General features: G+C 39.6%; 1 protein-coding gene across 1 annotated transcript in view; it reads left to right on the top strand.

Annotated features, from left to right (window-relative positions):
• Positions 1-16,829, top strand: part of LOC123248987 (polypeptide N-acetylgalactosaminyltransferase 11) — a 53,600-nt gene extending 36,771 nt beyond the window's left edge. The window contains exons 10-12 of the mRNA XM_044677924.1: positions 4,858-4,962; positions 15,237-15,374; positions 16,039-16,829. Coding sequence (XP_044533859.1) covers positions 4,858-4,962; positions 15,237-15,374; positions 16,039-16,170 — 375 coding nt within the window. The 3' untranslated portion in view covers positions 16,171-16,829. The remainder of the gene's footprint in view (positions 1-4,857; positions 4,963-15,236; positions 15,375-16,038) is intronic.
• The last annotated feature ends 2,531 nt before the right edge of the window (positions 16,830-19,360 follow it).

Here is a 19,360-nt window from a genome sequence, read left to right as displayed (position 1 = left end):
ACTTGCTCAATTCTAGCCTTTAGGGATTGATTTTCGGCTATAATCTTTTGTTTTTCGGCCATAATCTTCTGGTAATCGGCCATAATCTTTTGGTTTTCGGCCATAATCTTCTTGTTTTCGGCCATAATCTTTTGGTATTCCTTTTCAATCTGGTCATTTCTTGTGTTCAATTTGCTTATCAGTTCATTTGGTTTCTGAGCCTCGCTTTCCAGCTGCAAGATTCTACCTTTTAAGCTGTTATTTTCTTGCCAGATCTCTTCCATTTTCCTCAAAATCTCAGATTTGAACTCGTCCATAGCTTGTGAGGAGTTTTCCTTATTTGGGGAGGGTCTGGATGGTTGTTTGTTCTCCTCCTCTGTTTGCTCGGTTGTGTGGATTTTCTCTGTGTAGAAGCTGTCGAGTGTTAAAGACTTCTTTTTTTTGTTATTAGTCTTTCTCTTCTGAATTTCCTGTAACTGGTTAGCCATCATTAGCCCAGCAGCTTCTCAGGTTTATCCTCGCTCTCAGTGTCTGTCTGAGATCTATTGGCTCCTGAGGTCTGAATTCTAGTTTTTTCCAAGGTCAAGCCCCCTGGTGGATTCCCTTGCTTGATCCTCTGCAGGAAGTTTCTTTACAAGTCTCAGGGCGCTACTTCCACAGTCGTATACCCGTCTGCACTGGTTCCCCACTTAGGCTTTAGTTCCTGGCTGTGTTTGCCTCCACCCACACCTCTGCTCAGCTGGCACCCATGCCTCTGCTCAGCCGGCAGTCTGCGCGCCCAGCGTCCACTCTCTGCTCCCGTGCGCGCTCAGCTTTCGCGTGCGTTCTTGACTTAATGGGGTCCTAAGTCTTGCTGCTCTCAGGAACAGGTCCCGGAGCTGCCGATGACTCGATGGGTGCCCCAAACTTGCTCTATTTCTTTTTTGCTGGGTTCGAAGCTATAGGTGAGTGTGGAGGGGGTGGGGGTGGGGCGGTTGCTCAGCTCGCGATTTAAGGAGAGCCCTTTTTAGCCTGGAAATGTCTCGATTCCACGTACCTTCCACGCTGTGCCCTGTTGTGGGGTTCCTCCGTTCGTCTGGACTTGTTTTTATGTCCCCTTGAGGAGTTTTGTGTGTTTCGGTCAGGAGAGGTTAAGAGCTGCTTCTTACTCTGCCGCCATCTTAACCCGGAAACCCTCTGCTTAATATTTTTCAAAAGTCTCGGTTCACCCTGAGCCTCCAGGCCACCAAGCCAAGTTTTGTACCTTGAGCTCTTTTCCATGTGGCCTGTTAAAACACCCTCACTCCCTGGATCGCTTCTCAGGTAGTTTCTTGGTTGGGATCATTTGCAGCTGTGTGGTCACAATTATTGTCTCATGTCTTATACCAATTTTGAGCCAGCTTCCTGTTTAGAATGTCGGGCCAAAGGGTACCAACTGCCATTTCCCTGAATTTTTTCCCAATTCTGTTCCCTTTCAGAGTCTCTGGCTGTGGGAGACTCATTCCTATTTTTAGGAATCTTCTAAATCTTTAGAAATCTAAAAAAAATAGTCCAGGTTACAGAACATAGAGCATCTTGCCCTCCTGTTAAAGTACAAGATAGTCATTTCCTTGGAATGTTTCTGGCTCTCATCCCTCACCACTAGCTTGTTCAGAACTTCATTTATAAAAGTAGTTTATGCTGATGTTGTCATAGTCAAATAGAAATGAGGTCTCTAATCCTGCGGGTCACTATCTAGGGCTTAGAAAGGCACATATTAACATTATCTATGTTCTGTAAGTGTCTTTATCTTGTTCAGTCTCAATTATATTTTCAATTGGGTCTGGGCCACTCTTGGAAGGTTTGTGGGCTGTGGGTTCTGAACACCTGTGGTTTTGCTCCCTTGCTTTTTCTACCACTTGAGAGATGAAATTTTCTGAACTCAAATAAAAAATTGCTCATATGCTTTACTTGTAGCAGGCTGAAGTGTCCAAGAGGTACCTGAATAGATGATGTTTTACAGCAGTCTTGGACCGCTCTTTTCACTTGCAATATTTGATTTGACCTTCAAAATAACCCTTTGACAAAAGCTCTGTGTTGTTTTACTGTGGTTTTTTCTTCCTTTCCAGTTCTCTCCATAATTGAAAATTTTCTTTCCTTGCCCTGCTGAACTACTACGAAACTCAACTCTACCTATTTATTGCTTATTTTATGAATCTATCACATGGCATTATCACCCCACAGTTTGCCTTGCTGTCTGTAATTTTTATTGCTCCATAAGTTAATGATCAGATTTCACCTAAAGAAATTGAATCAAATTCCTTAATTTGGAAATTCCTGAAGGAATTGATCATATTTTGGGGAATGTTGTAATTACTTATTCTTCATTCCTGGTTTGTGCCTGTGAAAACATAGTTTCATTTTTTTGAAGCCTCTGAGATTTATAGACTCTTAGTGTTAAAAGGATCCTTAGTCCAAACTCTCACTTACTGAATATAGAAATCTTGTCTATGATAGTTTTGATGGCATTTTCTTGAAAACTTTAGTTCAGGCATATGCTATCATACATGGTCATTATATTTGTGGTGCTTCACTGAGTCGGTACAGTTACTTGGAAAAGATGATGAGATTAAAAGTGGTTGTTTTTTTGTTATTTAGTTTTATTTTTAAGAAAAAAGAGAAAAGGAAACCTGGTTTTTGCCTTCTGGCACAGTTCAGAATAAGTTTTCTCTTCTTTTCATATAATAGCTATTTAGATATTTGAAGCAACTATTATGTTTCCTCTAGCACTTCTCTTTTCTAGCCTAATTAATACTACATAGTATTGTACATAGTTTAATAAATTTTAAAAGCTGAGTTGTAGAATAGAACATGCCCTTATCTTTCCTCATATCACATTATTTCCATCTTATACTTCTCTACTGGTCATCTACCTGTCAAATACTCCATTTTATCCAGCCATCTCATTGGGCCCAGGGATATTAAATAATGTGCCTAGAGTTACACAGCTCTTTAGTGACTGTGGTGAATAATTTTCAGCCAATCTGAAATAAAACAATGAGGCCGAGCTCCAAGCCCAAAACAGGTTTATTGAGAGAGACCAGTGACTCTCAGTAAAGCTAGGTCATTGTTTTCTCCCATGTAAGACAGATTGTAAAAGTTTTCTCTTTTTTTTAATACCCTAACATTATATCATTCAAGATTCTACCCAAAGTCAACCACCAGTCCTACAATAGTTGCTCATGGCATCATGATACATTTTGTGGCAATGGCAGGATGTTCATTCTGTGACAATGGACAGGAAATATATTTTCTAACAATGACTGGGTGCTGGCTTCTTGAGAAGGTGTCTCAGCTTCTTACTGAGTCCTGGTTTTTTAGGATTGTAAGGGGGAAAAAGGGTTTTTTGGTTGAATATATTAAAAGGTTGGTCGCCAGAGGATTAAACAATTATCAATCCTCAATTAAGAATAATCTCAAGTCAAAATTGGCTTTTATGGAAGTTTATTTACAAATTAAGAAAAGAAAGTAAGAAAATTAGAGAGGGAATAAGATAGGATAAGTGATCTAACACACTGAATAAATTGCTCTGGCTCCTGGCTCAAACCAGGCAGATTTAACTAGTCCTTAATTGGAAAAGGTCAGGCCTTGAGCCGAGGGCCAGAGGCCCAAAGGCCCCAGAGGAGTATGAAGCAAAAGCTTCAGTCACAGAATCTCTTTAAAGGAAAGTTCCTTAAGAGAAGTTCAGGAAGATTCAGTCTTAACACTCACCACATGGAACAGTCTCAGTCACGAACCAGCAGAGATCCCTCAGGTCCCCTTCACAAAACCAGAAGCCCCTTGACTCATTCTACTCTCTCTTTTTAAAGGGGTCACTTATGCGTCACTTCCTGTGCCTCCTTCCTACTTTGCGTGTCCAATCACAACAGACTCTTCTCTTAGGACTGCCCAGGGGGTCAGTGATTCTGAGTCATCACCCACTCTAGCACAGGTGGGTTACGGACCTCCCAAAATTGGAGATGTTCTCACCGTTGGTGATTAAATCTAAAGATGGGCAGTGTAGACTTAATCTAATTATCGCAGGATGGGCTTTAATACTTTATACTAGTAATGTCCCTTGGTCAAGGGGATCAGCATACTTCCAAGGACCCTACCACTCATCATCTGGACATGCTTCCTATGGTCAATGAGCTTTCCACTTACTTGATGAATCACTCCCTATTGCAAAATGCTAGCTTATGATAGGAGAGTTACAGTAAAAAGAGAAAGTAGTTAGATTTACTGCATAGTTTAAAATTTTTCCTTATAAAATATAATGACTAGATTTCTATTTCTATCACTCTAATTCTGTTCATCACTATTCTATCAGATTAGTCCAAGATTAGTCACTTACTTTGGCTACATATTGATTAATTGTGATAACTGTGATCCTATTTAAGAAGAGTCAGAGGGTCTGGGATTCTCATTCTCTTCATGTCAGACTTGTGATTTGTACCTAGTGTGCCTGATCACACCTTGTCAAAAGATGCCCTGGTGCAAAAACACTTTGACTTTAACCTTTGGAAAAAATAGAGCTCTTTTGACTCTTGGGATAGGCAAACTGTTCAAGTTTCCTTATAGTAATTGAAAAGATTGTCCCTTGCATCTTTAAAAAGATTTTTTCCTCATTTCTCAGCACGCCTAGACTTCTAAATTGGTTACTTTAGAAGTGACTTCGTCAGCTATACCAACTATTACTGATTTTTCCTTTCTTTGAACTTGCCAGATAAGGCTGAGGATAAAGAATTCTATTTTTTTTTCCATCCCCATCAAACCACATGCCTCCTAGTTATATTCCTTCTTAGATTTCTAGGGGTATATTCTCTCTGTTGTGTGTAAACCCTCGATAACTTGTTAAAAACTTTTTGTTTTCTTTTACAGCTCTATCACCTTCAAACCAATAAATGCTTGGCTGCTCAGGGTCACCCAAGTCAGAAAGGAGGACTGGTGGTACTTAGGGTGTGTGATTACAGTGATCCAAATCAGGTGAGTGATGGGTCATGTTTATGTATGTGACAGGGCATGTAATATTCCTTTCTAGTCTTCCTCTGTTTCAGGACTGAAAAGGATAAAGCATATTTTGTATCTCTTCTCTAGGGTCATTATTAGGTTTTTGTTGTTGTTCATTTGTTTCAGTTGTGGCCAACTTGTGACCCCTTTTGGTGTTTTTGTGGCAGAGATACTGGAGTGGTTTGCCATTTCCTTCTCCAGCACATTTTACAGATGAGGAAACTGAGGCAAACAGGGTTTAAATGATTTGTCTTAAGTCACATAGCTGGTAAGTGTCTGAGGCCAGATTTGAACTTGGGAAGATGTGGCTTATAGACTCTAGGCCTGGCACTCTATCCACTGTGCCACCTCAATGCCCTGGTTTTGCTTTAGGTAATCATTAAATTAGTAAATCAGTTTACAGTTATTAAGGGAGGAGTCAGAGCAGGGAGAACCAGGGGGAAGGCTTATGCAAAAGGGAACATTTGAGCTGAATCTTTAAACCAGGGATTTCAAGAAATAGAAGTAAGGAGGGGTATTATCCTTATTATATTCTAGACATTAGAGACAGCCAGTGCAAAGGTAGGAAGAGGAAATGTGAGGTAAGGCTGGCAAGGCATGGTTGGTCTGGGTTGTGACATTTTAAATATTAAACATGAGTTTATGTGGAGCTTTTGGAGTTTACTGAGTTACTCAGTTTGGCTTTTTAATTTTCATTTACTATGTTGTAGTCATAGGTGCAAATATTTCTAGTTCTGTATCTTTCTCTCTGGAGTTTATATAGATCTTCCCTTGTTTCCCTGAATTCCCATGCTTATCAATTATTGTTGCACTGAACTGTTTCATTATGACATATCCTACAGTTTGGTTGTTCCTTAGTTGATGGGTACCATTGGTACCATGGGTACCATTTCCAGTTTGGGGACCACAAAAATTGCTGTAATGAGTTAATTTTGGTGTATGTTTAAACTTTCAGTGCTTTGAGCTCTTGGTGTATGTAGCTAATAGTGAGCTCACTGGGTTAAAGGCAGTTTTTTTTTTTGTCGTTGTTATTTTTTTTTTTTTTACATAATTCCAAGTGATCACTTAGAGCAACTGGATCATTTCAGGGCTTTACCAACACCCTCTTAGTGTTTTTTTGTCTATGATTCTGGTTGTCCTCATTTTTTGACATTTTTGCTCATTTGCAAGGTGTGTAGTAAAACTTCAGCGTACTTTTAATGTCTGTCCCATTTATGACAGAGCATATTTTTGTGGTCTTTTGTAGTTTTTAGTTCTCTAGAAAATTGTTTATCTCCTTTGACCACTCCTATTGGCATATAGCTCTTGTTCTTATATATTTGTGTCAATTCTTTATATGGTCTGAATTTTGTCAGTAATATCATTGACATTTTGTGCAAATATTTTTTTCCACTTGACAGTTTTTCTCATTCCCTTTTGATTTTACTTGTACAAATCTTTTCATTGTGCACAATCTAGATATCTTTTACCTTTTGTAACCACCTCTCTCCCTTGTTTGATCAAGAATTTCCCAACTCTGTTCCTTCCCCAGCAATAGTTATTAAATTTTATCTCCTTCCATCTCAAATTTCTTATGATGGCCGTTTATACTTTAAGTTTATAGGCCCATTTTGAGCTTATTGTGGGATATAGTTTAAGGCCTAATTTCTTCCAAACTGCTTTACTTTCCTCAAGTCAGGGTAAAACCTACCTTGAACCTTTCTCAAATGGACAATTTCAGTATTCTGCTAGTTGGTTCCCCTGCCCTCAGTCTCTCCTCAATTCATTTCACCTTTCACTCGAATGCCAAAAGGTTTTTCTAAAGGGTAGGTCTCTTATGGTACCTCCTATGTTTAGCAAACTACAGTGGCTCCCTGTTGTCTACATATATATAAATATTTTGATGCGTAAAACTCAATAACCGTGCCTGTTCCTGCCTTTCTTTTTACATTTTACTTCCCTGAATTTACTTTGTGATTCATTTCTGCTGGCTTACTTGCAGTTTCTTGAACATGGCACTCCACATCCTCCTGGCTTTGTGCCTCTTCAATGACTGTCCCCTATGCCTGGAATGCCTCTGCCCCTTCACCTCAGACTCTTAATTTCTCTTGCTTCCTCCAAGACTCAGTTCAAATTCTACTTCTGCAGGAGGGTTTTTCTAATCCCTCCAATAGAGAATACCTTCCCCCCTCAACCTTATATGTATCTTGTATATACCTAGTTTTTACAAGTTGTCTCCTCCATTAGAATTTAAGCTCACTGATTACAAGAACTGTTTTTATTTCCCTTTTCTGGGATCCTGATACTTTGCACAATGCCTGGTACATAGTGCTTCTATAACGAGAGAGAAATTTATAGCCTTGGATTGTCGGGGGCACTATGAGAGCAGTGCTGGGGTTCTGTTGTTGAGGAAGGAAATAGAGAGCGAGATGGATTGGTAGATCTAGAGATCTACAGATAGATGAAGAGATAAAAAAGCAAGGGCCAGACTGGGAGACATGAAGTCCATGAATTCCATTTATTATGACAAAGAAAAAGACTTTTAAAGAGAGTAGCATACTAATCATTACCACACTCTTAGGGGGTGTTACTTTCCCACAAGATAATATTTACGAAAAGGACTTCATATAAGAAGGTTGCCAGGAGTGCTATTATAGACATAGCAAGTTGAGAAACAGTGATTGCTAATCTGTTCTGTGTAACTTAGAGAAAGGGCAGGTTTGGTACTTCCAGTCATATTACAGACTTCTTTGCTCTTCAGAGTGAGGGGGGGGGGCTGAGGGTTTAATGGTGACCTCCATTCAAGAGCAGCAGTGCCTTTGTGTGAGAGATTGGGACTGTGCCAGCAATCTCAGGCAAGCATGGCTGCTTTCCTCAGTGGGCCTGACTTGTCCTTTATATTTCCTCACATTGGATTTAACAAACACTGAGCTATTTTCTATTTATTCTCTTTCTTACTTAGTTTCATTTATCTTATCTTTTAAAATTAAAATGTTTGATGATTTTTATCTTATTTATAGTTTTGAGTTTATTCTTGCTTTTTCTTATTTCTCTTAAATTCTACATACTTTCACATAGGTCCATTTCTTCCTAATACACACGAATTTTTCCCTTAAGAATTTAGATGCTATGCCATTTGGTGCATATCTTTAGTACTGGTAGTAATTCATTGTCTATAGAACCATTTAACAAAATGTAATATCTTTGAATTAGGTTTATTTTTGCTGTTGTTTTATTTGAGATCACAATTACAACCCCTGATTTTTTTTTTAACTTAAGCTGAAGCAAAATGGATTTTGCTCTAGCCCTTTATCTTTCCATGTATCTGTCCAATGTGATTTTGTAAACAACATCTTGTTGGATTCTGATTTCTATTCCATTCTATTCTCTTCCATTTTTTTTTTTTTGTTCAGTTCATCCCATTCACATTCACAGTGATAACTGCTAACTATCTATTTCCTGAAACCTATTCTCTTACACATTTCCTTTTCTTCTCATTCTGTCTTAAAGAAATGATTTTGCTTCCTAACCCTGCCCCTTATTTCAGTGGCTAGAACTCTTGAGCATGAAGTCAAGAAGTCCTGACCTGAGTTCAAATGTGGCCTCAGACAACTTATCAGTTATGTGATTCTGGGCAAGTCATTTAACCTCTGTTTCACTTGATTTTCTCAACTGTAAAATGAATATATAACAATAGCCTCTACCTCACAGGTTTGCTATGACTATCAAATGAAATAATACTTGTAAAGTGCTCAATACAGTGTCTGGAATATATTAGATGCGTAGAAATTACGCGAATTTCTTTCTTTCCTCTGTCCTTACACTTTTCCCTACTCCCTTTTCCACCTGGTTTATCTTTTGAATAAAATCTATTTCTGTGCTCAATTCTGCAAATGTGTGTGTATTTCTCCCTCTTTTGACCAATTTAGATGAGAACAAAGTTGAGATGTTGTATAATCTCCTAGTTGTGTAGACTTATACTTGTGCACTCCAATTATGTGAAATAATTTCCCCCAATCATCTTCTCCTCCCTTTCACTTCCCTTTCCCACCTTTTTTATTCTTTTAAGATCAGCAAAAGAGAATGATCTCTCCCAGGCCCTGCTCCTCAATGATCATGATAGAATTCTGAGGGTCTACATATATTGTCTCACCATTTAACTTTGTAAAGAGTATAACCTTGTTTAGACCTTTAGATGTCTCCATTTGTCTTACTAAGTTGCTATGGACTAGGAAAATGTGTGACTTTTTCCTTGGATTTCCATATCAGAATTTGGTTTGGTGCTTTTTCTAAGTGTTGGGTAGAAATTGGGATACAATATCTTTTCTTAACTTTAGTTGTTGTTGTTGTCTGAAAGCCAGCTGGCTACCAGCTGGTTTGAGCTGAGGCTTTCTGGTAACAGTTTGGGACTACTCAGAGATGGCTGGGTGAAGCTTATTGGGAGACAGTTTAAACAAAACTTATTTAATATTTCTTGAAAGGTTTTAAGGAAGGGAAAGGAGAGGTAAACAAAGAGTTGAGGAAATAGTCCCTAATTCTAAAAGGAAACTAAACTTTTTCCACACCATTGGTTCACAAGAACTGTCTTCCTGCTCAAGAAACTCAAGCCTCCTTAAAACTCTTTAAGCTATCACTAATCCCCAGTACCTATTCTAAATAACCAATACTAATTAATAATCTCCTTATATAAGGTTTATAGTCATTGTCTCCTTGAATGCTTTACAGCTCCGTCTTCCAACTGCCAGCTCTTTTCAGAGCCCAGGTTGGCTTCACCTGGGCCTTGGTAGGCCTCAGTGGGCCTGCCTCACTCTGCAGCCACACAGAAGAAAACAGTCCTTCTTTCTCTTTCAGTTGGTCTTCTTTCACAAACTTATTCCCAAAACTCCACCCTGTTCTCCTCTTTCAACTGCCACTCAGTTTTCCACAGTTTTCCCGAGAGCAAGATCCAAGCAGCCTCTCAGAACAATACCTCACTCCGAGAGTGCCTGGCAGTTGGATACCAACAGTCTGTAAGGCTCCTCAGAATTCCCTTCAGGAACCCTCCCCAAGATTCCAGCTGGGGTTAAAGGTAAAACTGTACTATACTTAGCCTATTCTTGTTTACTCAGATCCTAATTAGCCCCAATATTTAATCAATACTAATACTAGGTTGTTTGCAGAAGTTATATGAACACCATAATATATATAGTCAATTAAATGGTGATCAAATAGTATATCAGTGGGAATGATTATGTGTGTCCCTTCAGAACATAATTCAATCCATGTTTTTGACTAGACTTATAATTGGTGTAGGCAATTCTCACTGAAAAAAACACTCTTCTGCAACTTAAGAGAGTTACCTGGACCCCTGAGAGTTTCATTAAATTGTCCATCAATTTGTGTGAGAGAGAAGATTTGAGATAAGGTGTTTTTTAACTCCAATCCCCCCCCACCTCCCCTCATTTTACATAATCATGTTGCTTCTCTCTTATTCCCCTTATTGAGAATAAAAAGAATGTTAAGATACTATTAGTATCCAATTGGTTTCTTGTAGGAATGGTGATTCCCTAAAGAAAAATACAAAAGCTGGTTCTTTGAATGCAAATGAATATGACAAAGATAAAATTAACCAAACAGCTACATCTGACATAATATTCAACACAGTTTAGGACCTCTCTATCAGAGCAGGGAGATGTGAATTTCTTGGTGTTTTATAGGCAAAATTTTATCTGAATTTTGATTATTTTCATGTTATTTTCTCTTACATGATTGAAATCATTATCTACATTGATATTTTGGCTTTGCTTTCTTTGCATTGTATTGGAGTTCACATTATCATGTTTCTTATATTCTTTTTATGGCTTAGTAATAGCCATATAAAAACATTCATTCAAAAATAAACATACACATTCACATAAAAACTTTGTTCACCTCTTCTTCAGTGGAAACCTACTGTTTCTTTTTCTTTTATTATGAGAAAAAGTACTTCTGTGATATTTAGTTTATTTGGGGGACCTTTTCCATAATGGCCCTTCCAATATTGACTATTTAAATCTTTGATCATATCAGCAAATTTGCTAGGTATGAGAACAAAATAAACCTCAGGGTTGTTTTAATTTACATTTTTCTTATTATTTGAAATTTAAAGCATTTTATGACATGGCATTGTTAATTTGCATTTTGTCTTTGAAATTATTTGACTAGTTTTGTCAGTTCCCTACATCTTGTATATGATTTTGTTTTATGTTGTATGGTACAGCAGAAGGTTTTAAATGCTTGTTCAACTGGATTAAGTTTTATCAGAGGTATTGAATGCAGAACCTTCTCATTCAGCTTCTTTTATTCTAGATGCATTGAATTTGTGCAAGTTTTTAAATTTTATATAGTAATTTTCTTTTTTCTTTTGTGTGTACTACTATGGCTTATTTAGATATAAACTTATTCACTAGCCATAGCTATTGTAGTGCATAAATAGGAGGCAGATTGGTAATAAGAAAGGGCTGCTAAGCCTCATTTGGGCCTGACAGGCTCTATTAAGCTGAGTCTGCCAAGCTGGCTCTGGATCCCCAAATGATAGATGGATCTGGGCTAGTGAGTGATGTGTTTGCCTAGGTGGTTACCCAATGTGCTAGTAACCCCAGGACTTATGAAGTTCAGCTTAGCCAAGCCTCTGCCTCTACAACAGTGCCCAAGCCAAGAGTCTAATGGGAGTTGTATGTGTGTATAACAACTCCTTTAGCCCCTGGCTTCCGGTTGGATTCCATGGTAAAAGGTTGGTTTGGGCTGGTGTAGGTGTGCCCAATGGACAAAGACAAAGGCTTGATAATCCCTTCCCTAATTAGCTGTAGATGTTCATCAATTAGGAAAGGAACACCAATCTTCTTTGGATTGAACTGCTACAGGAATTATTTGCTTATCTAAAGGGTTAGGAACAAGGAATAAGGTTAGAGGTTTGGGGAATGCTAAGCTAATCAAATGGATGATGAGATTGATAATAGGCTGGAGCTTTTCTTCTCCCTCTCTCAATCCCTGTGGCACAAACCAAAGGATAAGGAAGGCTAATGGTGTTCTTAATAGCTGGGATGTTGTTCTCCCTCAGTTCTATTAGTAGCAGGTAGAATAACTTCCTATGGCACTCAGGTATGGATGCTGGGTTGCAAGTCTAAGGCCTACCCTCCCTTCAACCACCCTCCTCCCAAGATTATCAAATCTGAGACCCAGTGTGTTGTAGTCCCAGGGCATTTATAGGGGTGGTTCCAACTGTCTCTTGGCCCTGGCTCATGCCACCTGGGCACATTCCAAAGTCTTTAACTGATGTTCTTCCTGTCACTCAAGATGTCGTTCATTTTGTCACAGAAGTTCCTTATTCCACTATGAAAAGTAACATCTCCTTTTAAAAGATGTAAACTTTTATAGTAAGGTTGTTTATATCATCTATTTGGAGCTTGTTGTGGTAACATGCTAGTTAGTGATTTGTTTTTTTTTCTGCCCAGTTGATTTCCAGTTTTTCTTTTTAAAATAAAATTATATTTTATGAAATTACATTTTTTTTCTCTCATCCCCACTCCCTAAAAGAAAAAATAACTTGTAATAAATAGAGAGCCAAGCAAAACTAATTTCCGCATTAACCCTGTCTTCTCTGCATACTCAGTCCATAACTTTCTGTGAGGAAGTGGGTAGTTATTCTTCATTTTCTGTCGTTTTGGAATCAGGGTTGGTCATTGCATTGATTAGAGTTAAAAGCCTTTCAAAATTGTTATATTTCTGTACGTATTGGTCCTTTTCATCTGTCAGATATGGCCCTATATTTGATATTGCTGGTTCAAAGATTATGCATAGTTGTCTTACTTTTTAAACATAATTCTAAATTGCTTTCCATTTGCAGTTTGGTTAAACCAGTTCACAGTTTCACCAAGAATGCATTAATGTACCTATTTACCCTTAGCCCTTCTAGATTCTGTCATTTTCTGTTTTTAATCTGATGGATATGAAAGGTATCCTCAGAATTACTTTAATTTCTCTAATAATTGTAATGATTTGAAGTATTTTTATATGGCTATTGATAGTTTAAGTTTATAACATTGAACAATTATAATTTGAGGGTCCTTTCCAGTATTTCCACAGCATTTCTTATCCAATAGATTTTTTTCCTAGTGATTTAGTGGTGGTTTTTTTAAAACTAGGTGATTACCATTTTATGTCTTTTGAGATCTAGTAACGTGAAATTCCTTTAAAATTCTTGATTTTTTTTTGTTCTTCAAAAGATGCTGATTTTTTTCTCATTCCATAACTTTGAGTGGTTATGTTGGCATAACGCTAAATCTGTAAATTCATTCAGGGAGTATCTTTGTTTATTTTACTGCCATGATCCCACTATGAATAAGGAATCTAAATTTTTCTTTTATGTTTGTATAATTAATACATATGCTTATATAGGTCGTAAGACCTACATGATCTCTTTTTTTTGTCATTTTCTCCTGGCATGCTTGATTTTTATGGTTGTTTCATATCCTGCTACTTTATTGATGCTATAATTATCTCATTTTCTCTTTTGATTCTCTAGAATGTTACCTTAGGAAATCAGAAGCAGGGCACAATTTTGCTTTTTTCACCAGTGTTTGGAAGATGCTGTCTCTTTCCTATCTCCAATGACTTAATCAGTTTTTCTTCTTCCTTTCACTTGTGATGTAATTCCTGTAGTCATAAATGACCCAAAGGCAAACCCTCCTCTTGAGATCTTCTCTCTACTTTCTTTTTTCTTAGTCAATCATCTGGCTCTACCATCCTCCCTTGTCATTCCTCACTAGATCTTGTTTGAAAATACTCTCCCTCTACAATCTGTGAACTACAGGATGAAGGCTCAGCCTTTTGTGGCTTGAATGAACAAAGATGCTGGTTTGATAGGCATCCCCTCCCTTTCTGTAGGAGGGGGGAAAACCTTGCCCAGTGATTGGCTATTGGTGCTACCTTCTGTTTAATCATTCATCAGGGGCTTGGGATGTGTGTATATCATGATGGATAGATAGTACTGTTCTCTCACAGGCATTACTTGAAGACACAGATGTGTCTATGTACACAGACACACAGAGTGTTTTCTGGCTATATCTTCCTCATGAAAAAGAAGAGACAGGTTCCAATTTGCATCTCTCTGCTGTTCCATTCAGTGATCGCGAGGGTCTGCACTCAGTATTCAGAGAATAATTGCTAATTTTAATGATTGGGAAACCCATTCTAGAGCAGGGGAGTAAAAACTGAATTGTGTAAAGCATTCTAGAGAGAGTAAAGCAGAGGTTTGTGAAAGTGTGGCATTCAGATTACAGACAGGCTTGAAACAATTGAATCAGTCACTGAACATTGTTTTGAAGTTCCTGCTCTGTGAAAAGTTAAGAACTTTGGACTTTATCTGGAAATAGGAGGGAATCATTTAGTGTTTGGAGCAGTAGGAACACCAGTGCCCTTAATGAGCTCCCATTCTTATGGGACAGCCATAGCAGCAACAAGAGGGAATCAAGAGGTGGAAGTAGGCCAGTGGAGCTGGATCACCCCGTGTGTGGGGAGTGGAACGAAAGAAGACTGAGAAAGTGGACAGGAGGGTCCTCAAAGAGCTTTCCATGCTAAATAGTCAAGCCGCCAGATCTAGGCCTTTAACAATCTTTTTTTTTTTTTTTCTTCTGATAAATGGGAATGAACTGGAATGTGGAGACTTGAGGCAAGGAGACTGATATTAGAGGGGCAGCTGGGTGACTCAACAGACAGAGTGCCAGGCCTGGAGCATGGAGAACCTGGTTCAAAAGTAGCTTTAGACATATCCTAGCTGTGTGACCCTGGGCAAGTCACTTGCCTAGCCCTTGCCCACTTCTTTCTTGAAGTTGTTACTAAAAACAAAACTTGAGGCCATTAAAGTAGTCTACATGAGAACAAGAAGGGGCGTATGTGTGTATCAGAGATGGAGGCAGCCATAACTTACAACGGTGAGGTGGAGATGGCAGCATGTGTCAGGGCAAAGCGAGGGTGCTGGGGTTGAAAGGGGAGCCCTGGGCAGCAACACAGAAGTTAGGAACAAGGGAGGGTTTGGGTTTGGGATGTCTCAAAGGCAGTTGGTGTCTCAGGACTCTCCCCAGAGGAGGGAGGCCACGGCTGGCTCTGAAGATCTCATCCCCTTCCTGGAGGACACGTCCTCGGCATCCTTCTCTTCTACTGATAAAGAAAAGACTTCACTATTCTTCTCAAGCAATGGATTCTTGAATAAGGAGCCAGGAACAAAGCTGAAGTTTTCAATCCTTTTTTTCTAGGTCTGGATTTATAATGAAGAACATGAATTGATTTTAAATAATCTCCTTTGCTTGGATATGTCAGAAACTCGCTCATCAGACCCACCAAGGCTCATGAAGTGCCACGGGTCAGGAGGGTCCCAGCAGTGGATACTTGGGGTAAGGATTTGAGTCTTACTGGCTTCCTGGGGAAGGGCAAATCTAAGGCTGCGGGCGGTGTTGGATAGCAGGGAAATAGCTTGTATTTATGTGGGGATTTACGAAGCACTTTCATCAAAGCAAATAGGAATCGATGTTATGCTTTTTCTGCTAATAAGGAAACTGAGGTGAGATGACAGGATTAAAACTGTGCCTTTTGACTTTTTCTACTACACAAAGTGGATGTTCCAATTGCCTAGTTCAAGGGAAACATGTTCTATAGCAGTGGTTCCCAAACTTTTTTGGCTATTGCCCCCCCTTTCCAGAAAAAAATATGACTTAGCCCCCTGGAAATTAATTAAAAAAAATTTTAATAGCAATTAATAGGAAAGATAAATGCACCTGTGGCCATCACAGCTCCCTGGATCGCTGCAGCACCCACCAGGGGGTGGTGGCGCCCACTTTGGGAATCACTGTTCTAGGGGGTATATTTCTAATACTTCTTTAAGTCGGGCTCAATTTGGGGATTATGATGTGCCTAACACATAGGAGCTACTTAAATGTTTATTGACCTGAGCCTGAAATATTGTACCTCCTGGCTTTTGGAAGAGGCTGGGCTGTCTTTCTCTTCTTTCTGTGTAGGAGCAAATAATGAGTGCTGCTTCTTCCAACCATTTTCTTTCAGAAAAATAGTCGCCTCTACCAGGTATCGGTGGGGCAGTGCCTGAAGGTGGTTGATCCCTTGAGTCGGAAAGGCTATGTTGCTATGGCAATCTGTGATGGTTCCTCCCCACAGCAGTGGTATTTGGAAAGCTAAGATGAAGACACTGAAGGAAGAAGTGTTTGTTCCTCCCTCCCGGACTGTGATGCTTTGGAGAATTGACTGAGGATATACATCAAATCCCTTAGCTAATGTTCCTAATTGGCACTGTCTTCTGGAGGAAATGACTTACTTTCCTCCTTTTACTTTGGTGATTTCTGGAGAGACAGAAAGAAATGAGGGATTGTTATCAAGGGTCACAGTTCCTTAAAAAGCTCATAGCCGATGAAGTGCAATTCAGTAAGAGATGACATTCTTTTTGAGCTATTAATAGGAAATTCCCTATTTATAAAGAGAAATTAAGTTTTGATTTAAAGAGATTTCTTTAAAGAACAGAAGCCAAGAAACCATAGATTTCTTGCTTTCTTCAGATTCATGCCTTATTTTAGTTGATTAAAAAAAAACAATAGTTTTAGCTGATCTAGACATAACTTGGTTTTTTGGTCCTTGGAGAGAAATGATTTTCTAGAGCTTTTAAAAATTTCTTTCATCATTTGTATCTTGGGTAGATGAACTGCTGTAGGTGTTAATAACATGTTCCTTTTAACTTCAGTGGCATTACTTTTAGGTCCATATTTAAAGAGAAAGGTACTATTAGAAATTTATTTTGCTTAATTATGATATCTACATTTACAATAAATTTTTGTAATCCATTAGGAATTTTTGCTTGCTCTTCTCTTTCCTACTGCTGCTTCTAGGTTTCTGCATGGTCTGGAGTCATTCAAGCAAGATAGTAAGAAGCACTTAGTCATTGGCCTTAATAATTTGCTCATTAGTTCAGTTTATCAGAGCATTTATGTATTAATGAAGCCAAGATCATGAGTTCAATGGAGCAGGAAGAAGTGGTCCTGTTCTGTAGAATCATTGGGGAGCAAGTATGGATCAAGAAAGTGACGGTGGTCATTCAGGGAAGCTCCAGCCATAGCCCTTGTCACAGTTCTTAGTCCCTAGTTCACAAAGAGAAGTTCTCTTTTCCTAGCAGACATCAGATGCCTGAGCAGTAATAAAGCATCAACAATAGGGAAGTAACGAACTGTACTTGATAGAAATAGTCTGACAGGCCACCTGTCTGGCTCAGTGGTATGTTTTTCTTTCAAAGGAAGGGAATTATCACTTAAATTTGAACACTTGTAATACGTCTTCCTCAGAAATGCTGCAAAGTTATTCACTCCAGTAATTGTCTTTCACACTATAGGGCGGATTACTCAGTAGTAGAAATAAAGTTAGGGAAGGAAAACTGCTGGTGAATATATTCTTAAGGGGCTGCTTTCAAGATACCACCATAACAACTGGAGTGAGCAGAAGGCTGTGCCTTAGGAGAGGTTTCCGTATCGGGTCAGCCTAGCTGGAATGGAGTTACTTTCCGGGACAATGTAGTGATCTGTTTGAGAAGTAATCCACCCATATGGGGAAGTGAAGTTTGTGGCTACAGGGCAGCATTTAAAGATGAAAATCTGAGAGCAGTGAAACAATCAGAAGAAAGCTCGTTGTAGTGCAATAGGAGGACCGTGTCCTTAGCCACCTTCTCAGGGGCTCTGTTCTGAAAGGGAGAGACAGCGAGGGCACTCTGGGACTCTGCTAGGTAGCCCCGGTCCAGGTCCCATCCCGCTGGGCAATATGAAGTCACCTCCATCCAGATTTAGCAGAGCGTTTTGCATCCTCCTTTGTTCTGAGAAGACATTTTCATATAATCTTAGAGCAGTTTGAATTATTTGGAAATTACCTTAGATATCATTTAATCTCCAAAGCAGGAATTCTTTCTCTAACAAATTTTATTAGTGAGCACTATCAGATGTAGCATGACAAGATTAATAGCCGACTCTTCTGTGCTGCAACAAAGCATTTCAAAACACTTTGGTAACAATGTTAAAAAAAAGTTTTCTCTTTGCAGACCTATGTAAGGCTCATCTCTAGTATATTTTATCTGAGGGGAATAGAAAAACTGAAAAAGCCAGGAAGAATAATGTACTCTTTTCAGTCTGACTTTAGTTTTTTCTTTTCTTTTTTCAAAATGGTTCTTAAAACTATTTCTTCCCCCCAGTAACTTGATTTGCCCCAAAATGATGGGAAAATCAGAAAATACTCCATGGGAAGAGAAATTAAATCCATATATGTGAGCAGAGCTTTACTTTCATCATTCCTTTCCCACCAAACCAGGTGTTCTGTATGGAGTACAATGAAGAGAGATGAATTTTAAATTTTACTTTTTCAAGCTCAATGGGGCCTAGAAAGCCCCCAGGAACCGTGCCTGGTGATGCCACAGGAAGAAGCTCGTCAGACTAAACAAACTGGCTTGGAAAGTGCTGCTGACCACTGGTCTTGTGCACGGTCTGGGCGGCCAGTGTGGAAGGCCTTCATTCTCATAAGGCAGGACGGTCTAGAGGGCGCACATCGTCGTGGCTGAAACTGGGGAGATTTCTGGACCTACACAAACGAAAGCGCTCTGTGAAGCCCTTTGCGGCCTCACAGAATTCTCTACGATATCCTTTTGTAGGGCTTGGTGCGGTTTTCCCTGCCTCCCTCGGGGAGTGGCGAGGAGGGCAGCTGGCTGGAATCTGGGATTACAGTGTTGGGAGGAGGCCAAAGCCTACCAGGACCTTGTATGAGGCTGACTCTCGGCGCTCCCAGACACGGAGGCTTAGACGCCTTGCTTGGGTTCACAGAAACCCACCAAACATGTGTTAAGTGTCTGCTGTGTGCCACGAGCGGCTCTGCGTCCAGGACCGCACAGGCCAGCGGGGGAGGCCGCGTGCACGGCGCTCCCTCCTATGTACGACACATCCCTCTGCGGGCAAATGGAAACGATCGAGAGAGGGAAGGCGCCAGGCTGAAGAGGGGTCAGGAAAGGCTGTCGCAGGCGGGATTGGATCGGCACTTGAAGGATACCAGCGGCAGAACCGGAACATCGTCCCGATTTCCTGCGTACGAGACTTGACCTTACAGCACTGTGTGCAACTGAAGATGTTAATTATAGCTTTCTAAGACTATAAGTTGTAGAATAGTTGCCAGTTTACAGTGGTCTCACTTGGCATTCTATACAAATGAAATCAGGGGTCCCAACCAAAAAAGGGTCCCTGTAGGGGCAGCAGCGGATCCCAACACAGTAAGTTTGAATTTGGCCCCGAGCACAGAGCAAAAGGAAAAACATGCACACGTACATATCTTCAGAGTCGATGCCGAGCTGCTG

This window comes from Gracilinanus agilis, chromosome 5 (genome assembly GCF_016433145.1).
Source record: "Gracilinanus agilis isolate LMUSP501 chromosome 5, AgileGrace, whole genome shotgun sequence".
In the NCBI taxonomy this organism is placed as follows: domain Eukaryota; kingdom Metazoa; phylum Chordata; class Mammalia; order Didelphimorphia; family Didelphidae; genus Gracilinanus; species Gracilinanus agilis.
Note: the sequence above shows the minus strand (reverse complement) of the source record. Positions and strands in the feature narration are given on the sequence as shown.